The following is a 21,688-nucleotide window of genomic DNA, read 5'->3' as shown; positions in this document are numbered from 1 at the left end:
AGTTTTGAGGATTGGCACCAAACAGAACAGACTCTCTAAGTTAGTCCAGAGATTTCTTGATCATTATGTCATTAGTCTACCATTTTGCAAGCTTTGAAACTTAGAAGCTAACTTTTATTTATGGCTCTGTTTGGAGTCTTCATTGGTTGAACTCGAGCTCATTTGGTTATATTTGGTCAAGAGATTTTTTAAGAAACTCAGATAGGGGTAACTCCCCAACCCCCCTTCCCCTCGCCCTCTCTTGGTAAAAAAATTACAGAGAGGGGAGGGGGTGGGGTCAACTACCTTTCCTCCCCCTTTCCTCTAATAGGGTCCCCCACCCTCTTCCCTCCTCTACTGGTGGGGAGAGGGATGTTGTTCTCCCCTTCTCTGTATGAAAACTTCTGCACAGCAGACAGGAAAGGCTTCTGGAGCTGCTTCATTAAGACATCACTGGGTTAACCTATATCAATCTTAAACACTCCTTCCGCAAGAGCTAATTGATGTAGAACTTGCAATATTGGGTTAGCTACATGAAGCCTTTTTTGTTCTGCTTTGTTGTCAACTGACTCCATTGTTATGGCACCCTTTGAAGTCAATTTCTATCCCTTTCGTCATTGTCTGTTTTCTTTTTTTCTTTTCCACCTCCAATAACTGTAAGACACTTCTCTCTGGAACTGATTAACTATATACATGATTTTCGTGTTTTCTGGAAGCTCCCTGCAGTGGTTCATTCTTTAACTTGTTTCCTTGCTTGATCTGCTTACTCGTTGAAATTCTTTAACTGGTTTCCTTGATTGATCCAAAAATCACGTTTTGCACGACGTTGTTTGTGGTCTTCGTTCATCAATCCATGGTCGGGAGACGTAGCCTTCAAGGGAAGCTTCCTATAAAATCTTGTACGAATGCCTTCACATCAAAGTTGCGTACGACATTTCATGCAGTCATGCGCCATCGTGGTAGGTAATGCTTTCCGTCTTTTTTAAATTTCCCAGAAGGTTTCTTAAAATGCGACTGGAAGGCGTGACCTTCCAAACTCCTTTCCTAATCTAAATTGGCAAAGTGGAGATTTTTCACTTACAGGGAAGGAAGAACTTGCGACTTCTTTTGTGGGTTTCTTCAGAATCAATGCTCAGAAACATGGAAATTTTATTCAATGAGAAAATCAATCAGGTCAGTTGCTTAAGAGGCTCAATCTTGTGTTTCTGTCTCTAGTACCAGCTTAATCAGCTCATGATTGGCTTGAAACTCTTTAAAACTGATTTATTAACCAGCTTTAGAATTTTGTCATCCATGGTGTTCCATACAGAACAAACTTTGGTGCTGGAAATAGATTTGGTAGGGAACAGAATATGCTACCAAGAAACAACTAAATGCCTTCAAATCCAATTCCCAAACTTCCTGGCATGTTACAACAATTAAATTGAGAAGCCAAAAGAAATGGAAAAGGAAAATTTAGAACAACTCAAACTCAAAAAGAAAAAATACAAAGAAAAACTGACAGCCACAACCACTTCTGGAAGGGGGAAAAAAAGACTTAAGGTAGGTAAAAGAAACAGTGATTTCGAACAATTAATACAATAAATCACACCACCAAAGGGTTTCCATGACAGAACTAATCCCTTGCTTACTGAGCCTTGGGCAGTGTTTAAGGTTCAACCCCACCAAATTCCCACACATAATCTCCAGAAAACCTAAGCTCTTATCAGTAATGTCCAAACACCCAGCTAAAGAGAGAACCTCTATTTTCTGATGCTCTGATTTAACCAAGGAAAACACCCCACCGTCACTGATGCCACACCCAGAAAGGTCCAGTTCCAGCAAGCTAGGGCAAAACTTGGCAATCATAGACAAGCACTTGTCACTTAATCTTTCACACCCTTCTAATCTCAATGACTTGAGTTTCTCTCCAAAGCCACTGGTTAAAGCCAACAGATTCATATCAGTCAGCTGGAAACATCTACTTGAATCAACATCAACCAGACCCTTACTTTGGTTACTGAGAGCCTGCAAAAAGATCAAAAGCCCCTTATCTGTGATGCTACTTAATCCTGCAAGCTCAATGTTTTTAACTCGAACACATGCTGTTCCTATCCACGATAGGAAAGAGTCTCCAACCCCAGCACATCTGTTTAATGTTAGAGACTGGAGCAATGGGCACTGGGGGAGAGGAGTCCTGAAGATGGAAGGATCCATTTCGTGTAAGCCGTGGCACTTCACCAGAGACAACACCTTCAGCCTCTCCTTGCAGTTCATCAAGACCTCCATCAACCCTTTTGGTGAAACATTATGACACTCCTGCAGTTTGAAGCTCTCGAGCAACATGGTAGATCGACTCAACTCTTTCAGACCCTTATCGGTTATGGCTGCACAGTTCGCGATTGCTATCTGTTTCAATCGAGGAAACCGAATCCCGATTGCGTTCAAGCATTTATCGTTTAACCCAGAGCAGGATTTCACAGATAGACTCTCCAACTTTTCCAGTCTCCCGATGGAACAGAACCCCATTTCACTCACACACGATATGTTTTCCAAACACAAACTAACAAGGGAGCTTCCATGCCTTCCAACTGCTTCAAGAACAGCATCTCCTATGCTTATTGAAACGAGCCTAACCCTCTCCAAATCTGGCAAGGTCGAAAAAACGGATAGAATGCCGTCGTCACTGATGAGACAGCATTTGGTGAGGGAGATGGATTTCAGATTGGAAGAGTATGCAGCAACGGCTTGAAGAGATGGATTTCCAATATTCGGGCACGATTCAATACTTAGACTCAATAGACTCTGGCATTTGCTGGTAACATTAATAATGCCTTCATCACCAACCAACGGACAATTGAATATGTCGAGCTTCTCGATCGAACTACATCGTTGAGAGATAGAAATAAGGCCTTTGTTGCCAATCTGAAGGCAATCCGAGAGAACAAGAGATTTCAGATTTGGACACGCTTGGGCGATTATTTCCAAGCCGAAATCTGTGATCCCTTGAGAAGAAAAGCTCCCTCTAATACAGAGTTCCCGGAGCCCTCCCCGAGGACATATTCCCACGGCAATTGCAGCCAATCTGGTATCATTTGCTTTCTTTCCTTCCAAACACCTGGAAGTCTTATTTCCCTGCTTTTGCAGGGTTGCAACGGCGGTCTTAAATGCGTTGGCTCTCATGTTCGCTTGCAAGACGAGCCATTTCTTGGACACTGCAGCGCAGGAAAAACGGTCTCTATGCGAGGGGAGAAAGCTGAAAATCTCGAAGATGCATTCGTCTGGCAGATGGCTGATCAAATCCTCAGCGTTCTTATTCTCGCCCATTTGGTTGTTTTCCAATCTGGGTTTCTTTCTGGGACGAAGACAATCAACCTCTCCTGCAAATCATAGAACAGAAATCCGGAAAATCAATTAAAGGGTGAAAAATCGAAACGCGTGATATCAAGCACCATTCAATCTCACTATAATGGCAAAAACAGAAGTAACCCATCTAACCAAATACAGAATTACAAAAATTAAGACAGAAGAAACAGATAAATCAACTTACCACCTCGCTCCATGATAGCCAAAAAAATGCGGGCAGCAGGACTCAATGGCGGTTCTAATCACAAACCTTTGGAAGCAGTAGAGAAGGAGCTAAATCCTAAACAAGCTTAAAAGCCCTTCTTATACGAGAACGATAATCCAAGACAAAGAGTGTGAACCAGCGTCTACGACCTGGAGGTATGCCATTGGCAGAGAACCCAAGAAAAGCAACCACCGCCTCCACAGAACTGTCAGACACCGAAGAACAACTGCGGACATCCAAACCAGAGTCACATTCAATTCACTTATGCATTTGATTTTCGCGATTTGTATAGTCTGCTCCTTAGCGCACAACTTTGAATCCCATGACGCTGGAACAGTTGATGGTTCAACGAATCTATTATATTTTTGTTTAAGGGACAAAGAGAGAATTCCTGCTCTTATCTTTAAATCTTCGCTTCTTCTTTGTGGGTCCCAAAGCGATCGTTCCTTCCCCTTTCCCATGTTACAGATTACAGGGACTAGTTGCCGTGGTTCTGTTAATCTGGAATTCTCGTGTTGTTGGGCAATCAAAACTCACCAGATGTCCTTACTGTGAGATGCATTTGAGAAACCTAATGAAGACCATTAATGCACAGGAAGAGCTGCTTATCAATTTTTTTCTGAGAAAAGTTTTTTTTCTTTGTTGTCACATCACTGTCTCTCCTCTTTCTTTACTTTCCTTCTTTTAACTCCTTCCTCTACAGTGGATGGTCCCCCTCTTATTCATTGAACATTGTTTGGTGTGGTACCTGCGGGAAAGCCAACTGGTTCATGAAAAATTAGACATAAAAAGTATTTTGTATAACTATTTTTTGGTTTTTTTTGCTTGGATTCTCCACTTGCAGGCTCAAACAACTGCACCTCTCAAAGATTATATAATTCAGACTGTGGATGCCTCTGCCAACTAGAGCTCTGTAAAAAGAGCAAGTGGATTCCAAGGTAGTAGTTTCTTGATTTTAGAAGATTTTGACAAGATCTCCATCACGAAGAAGAAGATACAGGGAGATCCTTCTGAAGATTACACCTTGTAAACTATGAGAGAAGATGAATGTAACCAGATATTTGGCTTTATTGTTAATGTAAAAGGAATATAGGCCAAATCCCGCCTCAGTTGGCTGCACCTTTTCTAACTATAGCCATTAGAATTGCTGATACGAGCAATAGTAAATAGTACCAGAGCATTGAAACCCAGAAGTATAAACAATGTGAAGAAGAGAAGGAAGAGGGGAAGAAACAAGCCGCTGCAAGTTTCATTTCCTGATGTCTGTGGGTGGGAAGGCATTACTTTACGATAAGATTAAGCATTAGAAATTCAGGAATCAGAATGAGTCTAGAACTGGGCACGCGCAATGAACGAAGGAAGAGGGGAAGAAACAAGCCGCTGCAAGTTTCATTTCCTGATGTCTGTGGGTGGGAAGGCATTACTTTACGATAAGATTAAGCATTAGAAATTCAGGAATCAGAATGAGTCCAGAACTGGGCACGCGCAATGAACAAACCGGAAACTATGTCTTCTCCTCCCCTGATTGGGAACGATGAAACGGAGGAAAATTGGATTAAAAAATTGGGAAACTTAAGCAGTTGAAGACCGACCAAATCAGTGGCCTATATCCTTATGTGAATTCGTGTTTCGCAGATTGTGGGGCAGTGGAAGATCCGTGAAGTCCTTTTGCTGCTATTGATGTAAACATTTTTACATATTTAATTCGCGGAAGAGAAGGTAGTGTCGGCTCTGTCTCTCACCCAATCCACTTTCTGCCAAATCAGAATCAACCTGACCAGAACAGGGTTGGTTCGATGGTTGGAACATTGTGGCTCTAACAAAGACAATACACAAAACTACAAGAACAAACCCAGGAGAATGACATTGAAGTGACTATAAAGCAAACTTATTCTTTGGTTTGCAACTTGCTGCTATCTTAAAGCATGAAAGATCCATATATCTCACACCAAATAATACAAATTGCTATCTTAAAGCATGAAAGATCCATATATCTCACACCAAATAATACAAATTAGGTATGCATTATTATTCTCCCCAATCTGAAAGCAATAGAAAATGGCTGAATGAAATGGCTAATGTGATGTCTTTACGGCCTATCAATGCATAGTTGATTTGAGATAAGCCATAAAATTAGGCACTTTATCTAAAAAATTCATCTTTGTAGCACCAAGAAACTTATTTTAGAATGTAAGCATTAGAAATTTTATGTTGGGTAGTGATTCATTATGATATTTTGTAATTTTATTATTCATGTTTTGGATTGCCCTTAGGAGCTAATTACTTCATTTGATCAAGTGATTTTTTGTTATTTACAGTATAAATTAGGGTTTTGAGTCATTATATATATGGATTGCATTAGATTAACCCTTTATATACTTTAGTGGTATTTGCACTCTTATTTTATAATATTTATTGATTCAAGTCTTGGCTAGTCACAAATACTTAAATAACTAATTAATCTTAACATACATTGAGTGTGTTTCGGCTTTACTTGCTAGGAATCAATAGTACATGCATTTGCGTAGTAGTCGTATCATGTCATGTATTACTTCATCTTTCATTGTAGACAACAAAGATGACACACTCAAACAAATCCTAGAATAGTTAAACACCATAAATGATAGGCTCACTGCCCTCGATATTCTATCCTCAAAAAGGAAAATTCATGTAAAAGCTAGGACTTCAAGGGTTATGATACTCATGACAAGGAATTTGCTCGTCTATGCCGTCACATATTCCCTCCTTCTAAGAACGACATATCCTACATTCCCACTCCATGAAAGGCATAAAGATAAAATGTTAAAACACATAAAGGTTGAAGCTTCTACATTTGATAGTCAGCTTAGACCTAGGGCATTTTTCACATGGGTTCGTGAGATGGATATATTGTTTGGAATGGTACGAGCTATCTGAGGATAAGAAGGTCAAGTTCGAAAAACTGAAATTAATAAGTATCACTCAACTTGTCTAGGTAAACGTTGAGAAGGATATAGAAACCTCCTCCCCCTGCCGCCTTATTGAAGCATTCTTTTAGATAAGTGGCATAATCTTAAGGGAGTAAGTCGATTGTCAAATACATTGCAATTTTATGAGTTTTGAATACAGTGTTCTATCATAGAAGATGAGGTGATCATTATGAGTCATTTTCGATAGGGCCTCAATGACAAACTTAGGTGTGAGATGTTGTTTTAGTGTGTCACCATAAATGGAGGATACTTACATACTTGCCCATAATTGCAAGTTGGCTTCCAATTTTCAGCCAACATGTGGGACAATACTCGTGCAATACTTTTTAGGTCTCCCACTATCGATCCTCAAATCCCAAGAAAATCAATTTTAAGGGCTCCTCTTTAAAGAGTGAATCACAATTTGGACCTCCCTACATCAAGGACAGGGAAAGAAGTTTCAAAACTCAATTCTAGGACATGGTGTCACAAGTATCAAGGATTTGGGCACATCATGTCCAAATGTAGCACTCTGCCTTTTCTCTTTGAGGATAAGATGTACTCACAGGAAGATTAGGAAAATATAGATTATGAACTTGACCATGTCGACTTTGATATCTTAGATGAGATATGTGAGAAAAACACAACCACTTTGAGTTTTATTAGGTCCACTCTCACTCTTGCTCATAGATTGAATGTTGTATGGTGTCTGTTGATTCAACCTAGGAGTCTAACGACTAGTGTTGAACTACTCCCTTTCATACCTACATCAAATATGGATATAAGGGTTGTAAAGTCATCATTAAAGGTAGTAGTTGCATCAATATTTTTTCATCTTACACTGGTGCCCACCTTGGCCTTAAGGTTGTTCTATACCCTATACCTTATCGCGTTTCGCAGGCTAATGCCCCTTTTTCAATCGAGGGAATGTGTCTTATCCTCATTCAATTCCTTAAGTACAAGGAAGATATTTGGTGTGACGTAATCACTTTGGATGTGAGCCATATCATTTTGGGCAGGCCCTAGTAATATGATCGAGATGTCACCGTTTATAGACGCTCTAATATTTGCTCTTTTGTGTTCAAAGGAAAAACCATCCACCTTAAACCATTGCCACCAAAACCCATTGCACAGGGTAAGGGACAATTGAGTTCCCAAAAGAAAAAACTACATGAGACTACAACTTTTACTGTGACATCCTGCAAAGCACCCATGAGTTCCTTAATTGATCCCACATTAGAGGTTGAGTCCATTTTACAGAAATTTTCATATTTTGTTACCCAAGATCTTCCAGACACACTGCCACTTGTGTGTGATATTCAATATGCTATAGATTTGGTGTCGGGAGCCACATTAACGAACCTAGCACATTATCAAATAAATCCTTCTTAGCATAGAGAATTAAAATTGTAGGTGAGTGAGCTCCTCCATAAGGGATTCATCAGGGAGAGCTTTAGTCCTTGTGATGTGCTAACCTACTCACAAAAAAAAAAGATGGTACTTGGCGGATGTATGTGAATAGTAGATCATTAATAAGATCATTTCTCGATTCCCTAAGTAGATGATATGATAGATATGCTTATGAGTGCTACTATATTTTCAAAGAAAGATCTCAAAAGCGGTTACCATCAAATTGAGATCCACCTAGTAGATGAACAAAAGACAACCTTCAAGACAAAAGATGGGTTTTATTAATGGATGACCATGCCATTCAGACTATCGAATGTACTCGACACTTTTATGTGAATGATGATATAAGTGTTTCGACCATTTCTTGGTAAGTTCTTGGTGGTCTATTTTGCTGATATCCTCATTTACAGTTAAACTAAATACCAACACCTTGACCACCCCTACCAAGTTTGTCATATACTTCAAAAGGAAAACTTTATTCCAATCTCCAAAAATGCTAATTCTTGACCGATCAAGTGGTTTTCTTCGGTTTTCGTGGTAACTTTAGCTAACATTACTCTCTATCCCCAACATGTGAAAAGATTGTCAAATGGCCAAAACTAGCTACTCTCCATGATGTTTGCAGTTTTCATGGTATACCACTTTCTACCAATAATTTATTAGGGGATTCAGTACCATCATGCTTCTAATCATATATTGCATGAAGAAAAGAGAGTTTTTATGGTCAAAAGCAACCTCTCATGATTTCCAATAAACTTAAAACATATGACAGATATACGTGTTATGAGCTTACCTGATTTCTTTTTAAGTGTTTGAAGTAGAATCTGACATGTCAACTATAAGTATAGGTAGAGTACTTAGTTAGGAGTGACAGCTAGTGGCGTATTTCAGTGAAAAACTTAATGTCGTCGAATAAAAGTACCCAACATATGTTAAATGATTCTACATGGTAGTTCAAGCTTTATGGTACTGGCATCACTAAGTAAGAATTCGTTATATACTCCGATCATGAGGCCCTTCGCTACCTCAACTTCCAGAGAAAACTTAACCATAGACATGGACGATTGGTCGAGTACATGCAAAAGTACTAATTTGTCCTCAAGCATAAATCAAATAGAAACAATAAGGTGGTTGATGCCCTAAATCGCAAAATTAGCTTGTTGTCCACTATGAGTGTTCAAGTATTGGCACTCATAGACAACTATACCTCATGTCCTGACTTTGGTAACATTATACTAAATTGTGGGAGGGACCACATCGCACTGTCAATGACTTCAACATCCAGAATGATTATTCATTTCGATCCGTCAAACTATACATTCCCCATACGTCAGTGCAAAACTTCTTGATTTGGAAAATTTAGGGGGACACGGGGGATATTTTGGGCATAACAACACCATTACAGAAGTAGAGTGTCGATTTTACTAGCCTAGTCTTAAAAATAATGTGCCAAATTGGTGGGATATGGTAGGATGTGTCAGTTAGCCAAACACGGTAAACAAAACAAGGAGTTGTAAGCTCCCTATCGATCCTTTTATGCCCTTGACAAGACTTCAATATAAATTTTTTTTAAGTATGTCCAACACATTTTAAAAATAAAACTCCATCTTCGTCATGGTGGTCCGTCTTTCCAATATGGCTGATTTTATCCCTGGCATCAAGACTTCTGATGCCTCCATGGTTGTTTTACTTTTCTTCTATGAGATTATCAAACTATATGGTCATCTTTAGACTATTATTTTTTATAGTGATATTCACTTTATGAACTATGTTTGGAAAATCTTTAGCAATTAATGGTACCCGATTAAGGTCCTCTACTAGCTACTATCCTCAAACTGACGACCAAATGGAAGTCAGTAACCAAAGATTGGGAAACCTCCTTCAATGCCTTGTAGGAGATCACTGTCGCACTTAGGACTTAATTCTCCCAAGAGCTCAATTTGCCTACAATAATTATGTTAACAAATGTATTGGCATGAGCCTATTTCAAGTTGTTCATGGTTATCAGCCTAGGAAACCTTTAGTTCTCAAACCCATGTCTCCTTATACTAGGGTTTTAGAGTTTGCCACATCATTTGCAGGTGGAGTTCAAGACCTGCATGTTGAAACCTCTAAATGCATCCAAGCAAGTAATGCCAAATACAAACTCAAGCTAAAGTGTATAGACGCGATAAATAATTTAATGTGGGTGACTATGTCATGATTCGGAATAGACCGAAGCGGCTTTCTATGGGAACTGCTAGAAAGTTGCCAACTCATAATAGTAAGGGTAGTTCCTAATGCTTATATTGTTGATTCGACACCAGATTCATGCATTAGCTTGATTTTTAACATTGAAGACTTGATGGGATATAAGGACTATCCATCTATTTCTCATGTCTTTTTTTGTACTTCACCGCCTGACATACCCCTCCTTCCTCATTTGATGCCCCTTTGGATGTCGTCCCATTACTTTAGCACCAACACATAAAGAACATAATGATGTTATTTTGGATGGACAAATGGTTTTTGCCAGGAGTAACGCAACTCAACATTTCCTAGTTCAATGGATAGGGCGACCAAATTATAATTGCACATGGATTTTGAGAGACATATTGTAATAGTTGGACCTTGATTTGTTGGAGTATTATCAAAGCCATCAGGACTCCCATTCGACAAGGTCGAGTTTCCCTCACCCCAAGAGAGAGTTGGTGGGAACACCGCTTGTATGCGGCCAATTACACGAGTGTATGTCATAAAGCATCAAACCATGGTTGGGTCGTGATTTATTATATAATATTTTGGATTGCCCTTAGAAGTTAATTACTTAGGGGCATTTTTGTTATGGATCATAAGATTTTGTAACTAGATGAAATATACCTATGCACACTATTGTCTAGCAAATTATCACTACATTCACTACTCACTCTTCAATTGAGAAAAGAAAAAAAAAGGAGATTGAGGTATGAGACCTTAGAGAGAGAAGTTAAATAAAAGACAGAGAAAAGGATGAGTAGATGGTTTGGGAGTATTTGAGAGAGAAGATAAGAATGGAGAGAGAAAAAAAGGCTTGGAAGATTGACACTAATTTCAGTTCAAGATTTGATTGAGAAGATAATAAATTACACAACCAAGCTTTCTAAATCAAATGAAAGGCAAAAAAGGGTGAAATACTTACTTGATCTGCGCATGGCAAAACACAAATCATGGTCATGATGGGAAGCAATAAAAGGGGGAGACCCAGCGAAATTTCTGGTGAGAAAATCAACCCAGTTTTGGATTTTAAACAACTCAAACCTGCAAAAACAGGTATGGAAAGGGAGAAGGGTTCTTTGCTGAAATGAGTTTCAATTCTTTTAAAGGCAAATGAATTCAACCTTGGATTTATGAGTAGTTATTTCAGCCATTATCGCATCTCCACCAAATTCATTTGGTTGGCAATTATCACACCCCACCAAACCATCAACTCAATCAATTAACACAAAAAAAGAAGAAGCTTACAATCCCAGTATAAAATAAGGGACTAGAAAGTTACATTTCAATCACATACAAGCGTGGGTGTATTAGCGATCGATTTGACTAATCTCAGGAACTGGGAATTTTATACTCATTCTTCCCTTTCTTTAATGTTAATGGCTATTATTTAATCACTTTGAAATCCCCATTCTTTCGTCTCTTGCTTTCTTTAAGCTTCGCTGCTGCTGACGAAGAAATACTCTCCAATTACGGTGTTGCCATTCACGATGTTTGACTTAAACCTCGTTGATGTCGCAAATGACAAATACCCTGTGAGCCGTCTATTTGTCGACCCACGGTTGATCCGTCAAAATGGAAGCTGAAACCCGACCCGGCCTGGCCCGATCTGATTTAGGGCCGTAAACACGAGCTGTATGAATTTTAGCCTGAGATGAGATGAGTTTCCTTTTAAATTACTATTTATTTTTAAAAAAAACTGACCCGAACCTGGTCCAAAGTGGGGCTCATCTGTGGACGAAAGGTTTATGCGGGCCCCGTACGGGGTTGTACTCGCGGGGGGAGGGGAGAATAATAAACTCGCGGTACTTTTGCGTTACCAAGAAAGTAGGGAGGAGATGAGCAACAACGTTTGTTTTCCATCTCCGTTTCAGTTCAGAAAATTCAAATATCGGGGGTTCAGACTTCAAACGATCAAACCGCGACGGGAGGAAAGTGAAAAACCCCAAGACGAGGCAGGCAGGCAGCAGCGGCGACTTCATCTGTTTCTGCCGGGACCCGGAACTAGCGCGCTCGCTTCTTTGTTTTCTTTCACTTTTTTTTTTTTTTTTTCTCTCTAACTGGGCCACAGATTTTCGACTCCGTTCATCCGTCGGGGAAGACTTCTCTCTGCTTCACTCTGTCTTGGCGTCTTTTTAATCTCGTCATCGTCGCCGGGTTTTGGAAATCTTCTTCATTTGGGTCTCGTACCTTCTCTTTTGGTTTTTAGCCTGCGGGGAAGCGTTTTCCTTTTAATTATTTTTAGTCCTCTTTATCATCCAGAAACTCTCCTTCTGTCTCTTGGGTCCTTCTGTTCTGTTCTGGTCAGTGGTCAGTATCTGTTTTCGCTTTCGTAAACCGTGTTTTATCGTTTTCTCTGGGGATCAGATCGCATCAGGTGGAGAATGGTTTCGGTTCTTTGACCAGGTGTCGAGGTCCAATCCGACGCGCCTGCCGTAGCATTGGCAACTCATGGGACAGTGCTACGGGAAGAACGTCTCTGTTGCGGAAGGCGGAGTTCAGCGGGCAACCGACGCCCCCGATCCGCGTCAGACCCCCTCTACCTCCGTCAACGGTGGCGTCAGTAGCAGCAGTAACGTTCCTTCCGTCAGGAACACGCCTGCGCACTCCTCGGCCAATAGCCCCTGGCGGAGTCCACTGCCGCCGGGAATCGCACCGTCGCCGGCGAGGTCCACTCCTAGGAGGTTCTTCCGGCGGCCGTTCCCGCCGCCGTCGCCTGCAAAGCATATAAAGGCGTCCCTGGCGAAGCGGCTCGGCCCGTCCAAGCCCAAGGAAGGACCGATCCCTGAGGACGGGACCGAGGCAGAGCGACCTCTGGATAAGAGTTTCGGTTACGGGAAGAATTTTGGAGCCAAGTATGAATTGGGAAAGGAGGTGGGGCGGGGGCATTTTGGCCATACGTGCTCCGCAAGGGCGAAGAAAGGCGAGATCAGGGGCCAACAAGTCGCTGTCAAGATCATTTCTAAAGCAAAGGTGCGGTGGTATGTTTTATTTATAAAGGTCTTTGACTGTATCAGTAAGTCCATCTCCTTCACGAAACTTCAGTTGTATCAGCTGGATATTTAGATAATGGCATGAGGCGAGTATATGATGTCTCTTAAATTTGTCCATTTTAACAAACTTCTCAGTCCTTTTTAGACTGGCTATGTGCCGCTGACAACTTAAAACTAGTGGAGTGGTTCAAGGCAAGAAGGATGGTCGTCTGTGGAACCACTTGGATTTTTATATCCAGTACGAGATCTCTTCATATTATGGGCCATTCGGGTTTTAATTGGAGCTATATCGTCGTTCAATCTAGTATGGTGATGGTTAACTTAAGTTGAGTTGGTCGAGGAAAAGAAGTTGTCAGTGCATTTTTTTTAGATGTTTCAGTTTTTATTGGCTTCGGTTGATTGCAATGGGAACTTACGTTTCTGAAGATGAAAGTGAGTGTGAAGACTACTTAGAGGGTATAAGCAGGATTGAAGCCTATGAGATCTTAAAAGGATGTTGTTACTAATGGTATTTGTCATTATGTTTAACAATAGTAAGAATTGCTGGTAGAGCAAGTGCTTCAGCCAACGAGTTAGAATGGTTCACCTCGGAGTTATCAAATGGGATAACAGATTAATTGAACTGAAAGATGCTCTGATAGGCATAAATGGACATTCGTATTGTGAAGTATTAAGGGCAACATGATATGTGCTTGCTGCTGATTGCTTTTATTAGATGCTGTGTGTCCTTAAGTCGGCTTATTAAGAATATGGTCCCATCTTCATATATATATATATGGAGTTCTGCTATTTGTGATTTGTTGGATGGGGAGGGTATTTCATAGCTCTCAGTCTTCAGAGAAAAGTTAATGAGAATTTCTACCAGTGTAACATCAACTATGTTATGTTATGAGAGATTTACTTGTTTATGGAGAAGAGTAATTTAGTTGTTTATGGAGAATAGAAATTTAGTTGTTCATGGAGAGGGGAAATTTAGTTGTTCATGGAGAAGTGAAATTTAGTTGTTTATGGATTTGCTTATGGGTTTACCGGTTGAAATCCTCATTTTGACTGGTGATTGGTCAAAGAACAGGTTTTGAGAATGGAGTCTATAGCTCTCAAAACTGCACATTTTGGATGCTTCTGGTTGAAATGTTTGTATATTAAGCAAATGTTAGGTAATACAGTTCTTTGGTGATTTGAGGAAGGTGGTCATTCTCAATTGGCAGGTTAAATGCTTCTTATCATTCGCTGTGGATATACTAGCATGAAAATGTTGACTGCAGTGTGGTTGAGAAAAATCTATGATGGTGATGATGATCCTAAGAGGATAGGAAACCTTAGATCTGACATTGTATCTCAGCCATTCGGTTTGCTGTGGGGGATAGTGAGCAGTGAAACAGTATCAGTCACCCACAGTTCTGACCTATTAATAATTAGATTTATAGTTTTTTAATTTTTTGAAAATTTAAAAGTATGGAGAGTAAGATGGAAGGATGTGATTGGGGAAACACATGGATTTAAAAAAGTTTCTATGTCATTTATGTTTGATTTCATTATTTCTTGACCATTCTCACCTAATCCTTGATGCAACAATGTTGAAAGAAAAGAATTTATGCAACTCGTTTTTTTCCATCTTAAAAAAACTGACTGTAACATTGTTGAGACAAGGCTTTGATAATGATGATTATAACATTTTATAAATACTCTCTAGAATATGGAAAAAATGATTAAAAAAGATCAATGTACATTTGGCTGTACTCATGCCTTCTGGGCTTACAACTGTTTAAAGTTTCACTTCTGGTTAACAGTGCGCTGATTATCAGTGCTATTGTTTGACAGATGACTACAGCTATATCTATAGAAGATGTTCGAAGGGAGGTGAAAATCTTAAAAGCTTTATCTGGGCATAAAAATCTTGTCAAGTTCTATGATGCTTGCGAGGATGCAAATAATATTTACATAGTCATGGAGTATGTATTCTTATAACATTTCTTTCTCACATGTCTTTGTTGTTATGATTAGTTTTACATTATTTTTTTAAGATGCAATATGTCAATGTACATCATTATCTATGCTGATTGGTGAAGGCTTTCTAAACTTTCTTTTGTTTTTCAGATTGTGTGAAGGAGGAGAACTGTTAGACAGGATTTTGTCTCGGTAAGTGTGGCTATAAACTGTATAGAAATATGTAGTTTATTGTTTATGTTGTGCATTTCATCTGAGTTCCCTGTGTACATTTTCTTTTTTAGAGGTGGTAGGTACACTGAAGAAGATGCAAAATCTATTGTCGTGCAAATTTTGAGTGTTGTTGCCTTTTGTCATCTTCAAGGTGTTGTTCATCGTGATTTAAAACCTGAGGTACGTATTTGATGGTGAAACTGTTTATTCATTTTTTCTTTTAATATGAAGGATCTCTGTATCTTATTTTTTTCTTTATTTTTTTGTTGACGGTGATTCTTCTTGTACTGTGAGCAAATTCTATTGTTGTTTCTGTTATATGAAGAGCTTGTCTTCACCAGCATCCCTAATATTTCTTCTCGTGCATCTCTTAACAGAATTTTCTGTTCACCACCAGAGAAGAAGATGCTCCTATGAAGCTTATAGATTTTGGCCTTTCCGACTTCATCAGACCTGGTAAAACCACTTTTTTAGTTTTTGTTGGAATTGGTGAAATGTTATTGGTTGACTTTCTGTGTTCATGCAGTGGATGTTATGACATGTTAAATAACACGAAGTAATGGAAACCTTGCAGAAATCATGGTTGTGTAATAGATTGCCATGACTTGCAGTTAATGTTCTGATCTAGCCCCTAGACTTATTGTAGAGATTGACTAGGAATTCTTTTAGCTGATCCTGAACATTCAAGTTTGTATTTGAAAAATGGAAGGAAATTAAAGTGGGAATGATGGCTTTTCTTACTGTTTCTTTCTTCTTGTGTAGATGAAAGATTGAATGACATTGTTGGCAGTGCATACTATGTTGCACCTGAAGTTCTCCATAGATCATACAGTATGGAAGCTGATATCTGGAGTATCGGAGTCATATCCTACATATTGTTATGTGGAAGCAGACCTTTCTGGGCCAGGACCGAGTCAGGAATTTTCCGGGCTGTGCTAAGGGCAGACCCCAACTTCGAGGATACTCCTTGGCCTTCAGTATCTCCACAAGCCAAAGACTTTGTAAAAAGGCTTTTGAATAAAGATCATCGTAAAAGAATGACAGCTGCACAGGCTCTCAGTAAGTTATTAGTTCTTAAAGTTTCTCGTAATGGAATAGATTGAGTTGTTGTTCTACTTGATGTTTTTCTAGTGATCTTTTCCTTTGAAAATTATGAACTTTGAGGAGACTGACAAGTGTACTTTTGCACAGCTCACCCATGGTTGCGAGATGAGAACCGTCCAGTTCCATTAGATATACTAGTATATAAGCAAGTCAAATCATATCTTCGCGCAACTCCTTTGAAACGTTCAGCACTCAAGGTTCCACTCTTTTCTTTAAGGTTCACTTATTTTAGAGGCTCTGCCTTGGTAGTAAAATATCTGTGAAATGTTTTTATCCATTTTAATGTTAACACAATGATTGGAAAACTTGCAATGGCTAGGTTGAGTTTAGAACTTGCCTGGTTGTAAGTATTGAGGTTTGGATTATTTTAATCTAGGTGATAGCTTTGAGGTGTTTTCATTATAAATGTGGTATGCTTTGGTATTTCATTTCATGCATTGTCAAGTTTACTTTGTATTGCACCGTCTATAACACTAATTTTTTTTTGAAAATGCTACCTTTTTAATAACCCATTTGCACAACTACGTGTACAAAAGTGTGGGATTATAGAAAAATGTTTGTATGTCTCTAAGTTTTTGCTCCAAAATTTCAGGCACTTTCAAAGGCATTAACTGAGGATGAGCTTAATTACCTCCGGTCTCAGTTTAGGCTGTTGGAACCAAGTAAAGATGGCCGTATCTCCCTTGAAAACTTCCGGATGGTTAGTAGATATATGACTAACATTATGTTAGTGGGAGGGAAAAATTGTTGTAACTGTTTTTTTTAAGTGATTCTATCTAGGAATTATTGCTTTCATGTTTCCATTCAATGCTTACTTTTGCAGGCACTTCTCAGAAATGCCACTGATGCAATGAAAGAGTCTCGAGTTCCAGAAATTCTAAACTCGGTAATTCATCTGATCCTTATAGCAAATTGCATACAAGCGGTACAATTTATTCATTACAAATAGTTTTCTGCATTTTCTATAACATGCACTTTCAGTTACTGCTTTGTTAGCTATATTTTGGTGTATCTGTGCTTTTAGTACTGATTATGTTAGGTGTTTAAGCTTGATTGTGTTACTATTGCTTGGTCAGTCTGTGGACTGAAGTAGGTTATCTCAAATTGATCATCTGTTGCAGATTGTATCAGATGACCTAGAAAGTGAGCTTGGACCAAATCTGGTTTACCCCCTTAATACATGTAAACAATTCTGAAAAACAATGAAAAGAAATATATGAACCTCTACCAATGATGTAACATTCGTGCAACTTAAAAAAATTACATTCATAAAATCATTAGGAGAAGTTAAAAATCGCATGAGTTAAAACAAAGGAACCTCACCCAAGTTGAGAAGCCCTTAATCTTTTGGTGAAATTCTTTTCTTGAAAAAAAATAATTTCTTCAATTTAAACTCTTTACCATCCAGTGAAAACAAAATTAGATGGACTACTTGTTTGGATTGTTTGAAAAATCTTTCATGATAAAAAACATGAGTTATATAGTATAATCGTGTGAAACTATCAGATTGAAATTTGTAGTATTTTCTTAGATCCAAAGCTTGGATCATCTAATTGGATTTAAATATGAGTACTTGCTGTGAGGATCTTTTTCTCTTTTTTTCTGTTTCTTCTAAACAATGGGGTCACGTGAACACATCATGTTAATTGTACTATTAATGAGAGGTCATTTGTCAAACAATTGCTTATTATAAAAAATGAATGAGAAAATGTCATTGTTAGTGTCTTAGCCATCAAAGGTTCTCGATAGCATCACTCTGTGTTTTGATATTAAACTGTTATAAAAAAAGTTACATCAAACAAAAGGATGCATATATTAGAGCATTTAGCATCACTCTGATACTAACTGCCTGATACACTGGCTAACTGTGTTGATTCACCTGACTGGGCTTAACATGGATGTCTTAGTGGAACTGCACATTCTCACTGATAACCTGCACAGATCTTAGAATGGTCCCGTTATCTGAATTCAACTTACTAACACCATTATCCCTATGACTTTGGACAAGCAGCAAGTTGTGTCAATGAACATAGCAGACAACAACAACAAGATCACACAAGTACTTCAAAATACATTCAATGCTCCAACCATTTATGCCATTTAACACCATGAGGTTTCATGTATAATTTGTGTGTAATCAACATCCCAGAAAAGAGAAACATTCTTTTGTTCCTTTTCATTAAGCACTCCTCTTTCTTGTGTTAAAAACTGAAAGGTTTGATTATCCATTATTCTTGAAGTTAAAATACTTTTTATCTCTAATCACATCATTCCTGGAGTTGGACGCCACAAGGACTGCAGCTCTCACTTTCTCCCTTATGAGGTCGGCTGTACACTGAAAGTCTTTTTTTTTTTTTCTGAAATTTGAATTCCGCTATATACCCTGGTGAGACTTGAGCAGCAGACCTCACACTAGAAACTTCCCATGTGGCCATTGAACCATTGGCCCTATTCTCAGATATGTTAGTATATTATTTGAGAACCATTTGACAAAACCATCATCCTATTCTCCAGACATGTTTGAAGTATAAATGATTTGCTCACTTGGATCTTGTTTATCTGTGTCTATGCTTGTTAGTGGGTTAGTGGGAGTCTTTAAGAGGGAAGGATTTTGAGTCAGTACTATTTTGGCTTTTAGAATCTTAGATCATCCAAACAACATATTATGTAACTGGAGTTTATTGACTTCTGTTACCTTCCAATATCAACTTCTTTTTGCTTTCAAATATTCAACATCCAGTGAGCAGAGGAGCAAACGAGCTGGTTAGGCTTCTTTTGTTGGACTTCCAAACTTTCCACCTCTTTCTTCTCTATATCTTTTGCTGTTACCCCATAAGGTTGTTCTCTAGGTTTCTTAATCTTTTCTTCATGTTCTGTCATTTTCTCTTCCTAACATTCTGATGACCATAACAAGGGGATATGCCATTTAGTTAGGTTGTTGCCAGGACATCTTTTTTGGCCTTTCCTCTAAATTGAATTAGATATGATGAGTGTCATATGGTATTCTGTTAATGACTTTTTTTTTTTATCTTCTAGATGTTTCTGTAGTTTCAGGGGTTATTTATAGGCTTTCCACTTTCTTTTAGATAAATGGTTATTGACTCAAAATTTTATATTTTTAGTATGTGTGATAAAAAAAAGCTCTTCCTTTTGATTATAAGAAATGAAACAATTTCAGTGGTAGCACAACCTTGAACTGCAAGATAAACTATACAAAAGCCCATGTGAAGCTTAAGACTGTTCTTATTTAAATGCAATCGCTTTTTGAAAAAGATAAAAGAAATCTTTTATAAAGTATCTTCTAAGACCCACTTTACTCGTCAAGTAAGAAACAACTCTGAAAACTTAAGAAACAACTACGTAGACACGCTTTGCATCCTTAAGAGTGATAACGAAGTTGTGGGGCTATCTAGCAGTTTGTGTAGAAATTGTTATACTGACCTTGGGAAGCTTGGTTAGCGAAATCTTTGTTTGTGCTTTTACCATTCTGTATGATTAGGTTTTGTATCTAAGAGAAATACTGAAATTTTTTACTAACTGGTTCACAAGTTTAATACCATAGAATCTAAATTAATGAGAAAAAATGATTTTTTGAACAATCAAAACAACTAGTTCATTCAATTTCAACTTCACATAATTGATAGAAGAAATTGATTAGATAGATTATTAGATTTGATGCATGATGTTGACTACTATATGTGTATGTGTCTTCGCTCTTTATTGTCATTTTATCAATATATATGATGAAGGTTCTACATTTGTTAGATCATTAACTTAATTTTATATTTTTGGTAACTGGCCATTTTTTGGGAAAGCTGTTATATGTATTTTGAGGTGATATGGATAGTCATGCTTTCTGTGTAGTCTGGAGTCCCACAACCCAAATCAGATTTTTGGAGTGACTGATATTGGTCGTGTTGAAATGGAGAATCCTGGTTCGATTCATGCAAAGATGACTATGTTGACCATATTAGCTGTAACAACTGGAACATATCAAACTTTTGGCCTTTTTTTAAAAAAATAGAAAAACAACCATTGGGTACTGGATTCTTGCTGGATATTAGACGTGGTTAAAATGGTGAAAAAGTTGACTCTCCGATGAATGATCCATCAGATTGCTTGTTCATTTCTATTTCTGCTGTTTGTGGTAGGTTACACCCTATTCTTAGTTATCTCGGTTTCTATGTCGTGACCAGATGGAACAATTATATTACCGAAAGATGGAGTTGGAGGAGTTTTGTGCTGCTGCAATCAGCACATACCAGTTGGAGGCTCTTGAAGGATGGGAGCAGATAGCAAGCTCTGCTTTTGAGTACTTTGAAAGGGAAGGGAATCGAGTGATCTCTATAGAGGAATTAGCAAGGGTGAGTCACCTCTCTTGGGCTTTGAATTCAAACGGCATTACGATGAAAAGTGTTGCAAAATATAACAAAGTAATAACATGTGTGCAGGAAATGAGCCTAGGCCCTTCAGCATACTCGATTCTGCGCGATTGGATCAGACCGTCTGATGGGAAGCTCAGTTTTCTTGGCTACACCAAATTTTTGCATGGAGTAACATTACGTAGCTCAAATACAAGACAGCAGTAGTTTCTTCTTGTGTAGATGAGCTGTGTGTTGTTTTCACAAATTCGGTGTTGTTTGTAAGTGTTGTGAGGTTTTCTGTTCATTGATTAGATTTCATTTTGTATAAAGGACACTCTTTAGTGATTCTCATATGCAAAAAGGTTTTTTGAAGTTGCACAAGTCTTTGATCAGTATAGCTGCAACCACTGCAAACCTGGACAGATCACAAAACCTCCCAAACTATGTAAAAAATATGAATTCCCTAAAGTGGTTAGACGCATTAAACAAAAAATTGTGATCATTTCTATTCCAAAAGAGTCACATATCTCACACAAAAAGTCAGGCCAATTCAAGAAGATTAAAGGAAGTGATATCATGGGGTGATCAAGGTTATGAGCTCAAGGCCTGATTGAAGGTCTCATTTTGAGGATACAACCTAGAAAAATTGTGGAAAGAGATTCAGAGCTTCGATTCCACCATGACAAGTCTTCAAATTTTGTAAGAGACCATTTTTAGCCCAATAGTTCGATTTTTTTAACGTTGAGAACTCATCTATATAAAATATTTATGTCTCAAACAGTAGGAAACTCTAGATTTTTAAGGCTTACAACTCCAGAGTACACCAACACTATGAAATCAATTTTAGAGTTCAAATATGGAAATTTGTAACGCCACTCTCTAGTACAACCAAGTTCATCTACACTACTCCTTTGAAATCTACATTTTCTTAGCTTTACCCTTTCTAAA

The 21,688-nt window shown here is 38.4% G+C and overlaps 2 protein-coding genes across 2 annotated transcripts; one reads left to right on the top strand and one right to left on the bottom strand.

The window, feature by feature from the left end:
• Positions 1–1,358: 1,358 nt before the first annotated feature.
• LOC137948883 (EIN3-binding F-box protein 2-like) lies at positions 1,359–3,873 on the bottom strand. The gene is made up of 2 exons (XM_068795085.1): positions 3,509–3,873; positions 1,359–3,338 (listed from the first exon to the last, which is right to left on the bottom strand). Exons 1-2 carry the CDS (start codon positions 3,519–3,521, stop codon positions 1,552–1,554), a joined length of 1,800 nt encoding a protein of 599 aa, XP_068651186.1. The 5' UTR covers positions 3,522–3,873; the 3' UTR covers positions 1,359–1,551.
• Positions 3,874–12,001: 8,128 nt separating this feature from the next.
• Positions 12,002–21,085, top strand: LOC137947941 (CDPK-related kinase 3-like). Its single transcript, XM_068793807.1, has 11 exons — positions 12,002–13,092; positions 14,934–15,064; positions 15,210–15,251; positions 15,344–15,452; positions 15,650–15,728; positions 16,035–16,331; positions 16,464–16,573; positions 16,969–17,076; positions 17,200–17,262; positions 20,573–20,740; positions 20,828–21,085. Exons 1-11 carry the CDS (start codon positions 12,571–12,573, stop codon positions 20,963–20,965), a joined length of 1,767 nt encoding a protein of 588 aa, XP_068649908.1. The 5' UTR covers positions 12,002–12,570; the 3' UTR covers positions 20,966–21,085.
• The last annotated feature ends 603 nt before the right edge of the window (positions 21,086–21,688 follow it).

Source organism: Aristolochia californica, unplaced genomic scaffold (assembly GCF_029961685.1).
Source record: "Aristolochia californica isolate CCGP_79_NKW_82.1479 unplaced genomic scaffold, dmAriCali1.0.hap1 SCAF_13, whole genome shotgun sequence".
NCBI lineage: Eukaryota > Viridiplantae > Streptophyta > Magnoliopsida > Piperales > Aristolochiaceae > Aristolochia > Aristolochia californica.
The sequence above is the reverse complement of the archived record's forward strand: the minus strand, read 5'-3'. Positions and strand labels throughout refer to the sequence as shown.

Bases quoted from the DNA above. Each gene is read 5' to 3' on its own strand.
- LOC137947941 (XM_068793807.1), top strand. From the start codon at position 12,571: ATGGGACAGTGCTACGGGAAGAACGTCTCTGTTGCGGAAGGCGGAGTT. The intron at 15,252-15,343 runs GTAAGTGTGGCT...TTTCTTTTTTAG, and splicing joins TTAGACAGGATTTTGTCTCG to AGGTGGTAGGTACACTGAAG. The intron at 15,729-16,034 runs GTAAAACCACTT...CTTCTTGTGTAG, and splicing joins TTCCGACTTCATCAGACCTG to ATGAAAGATTGAATGACATT.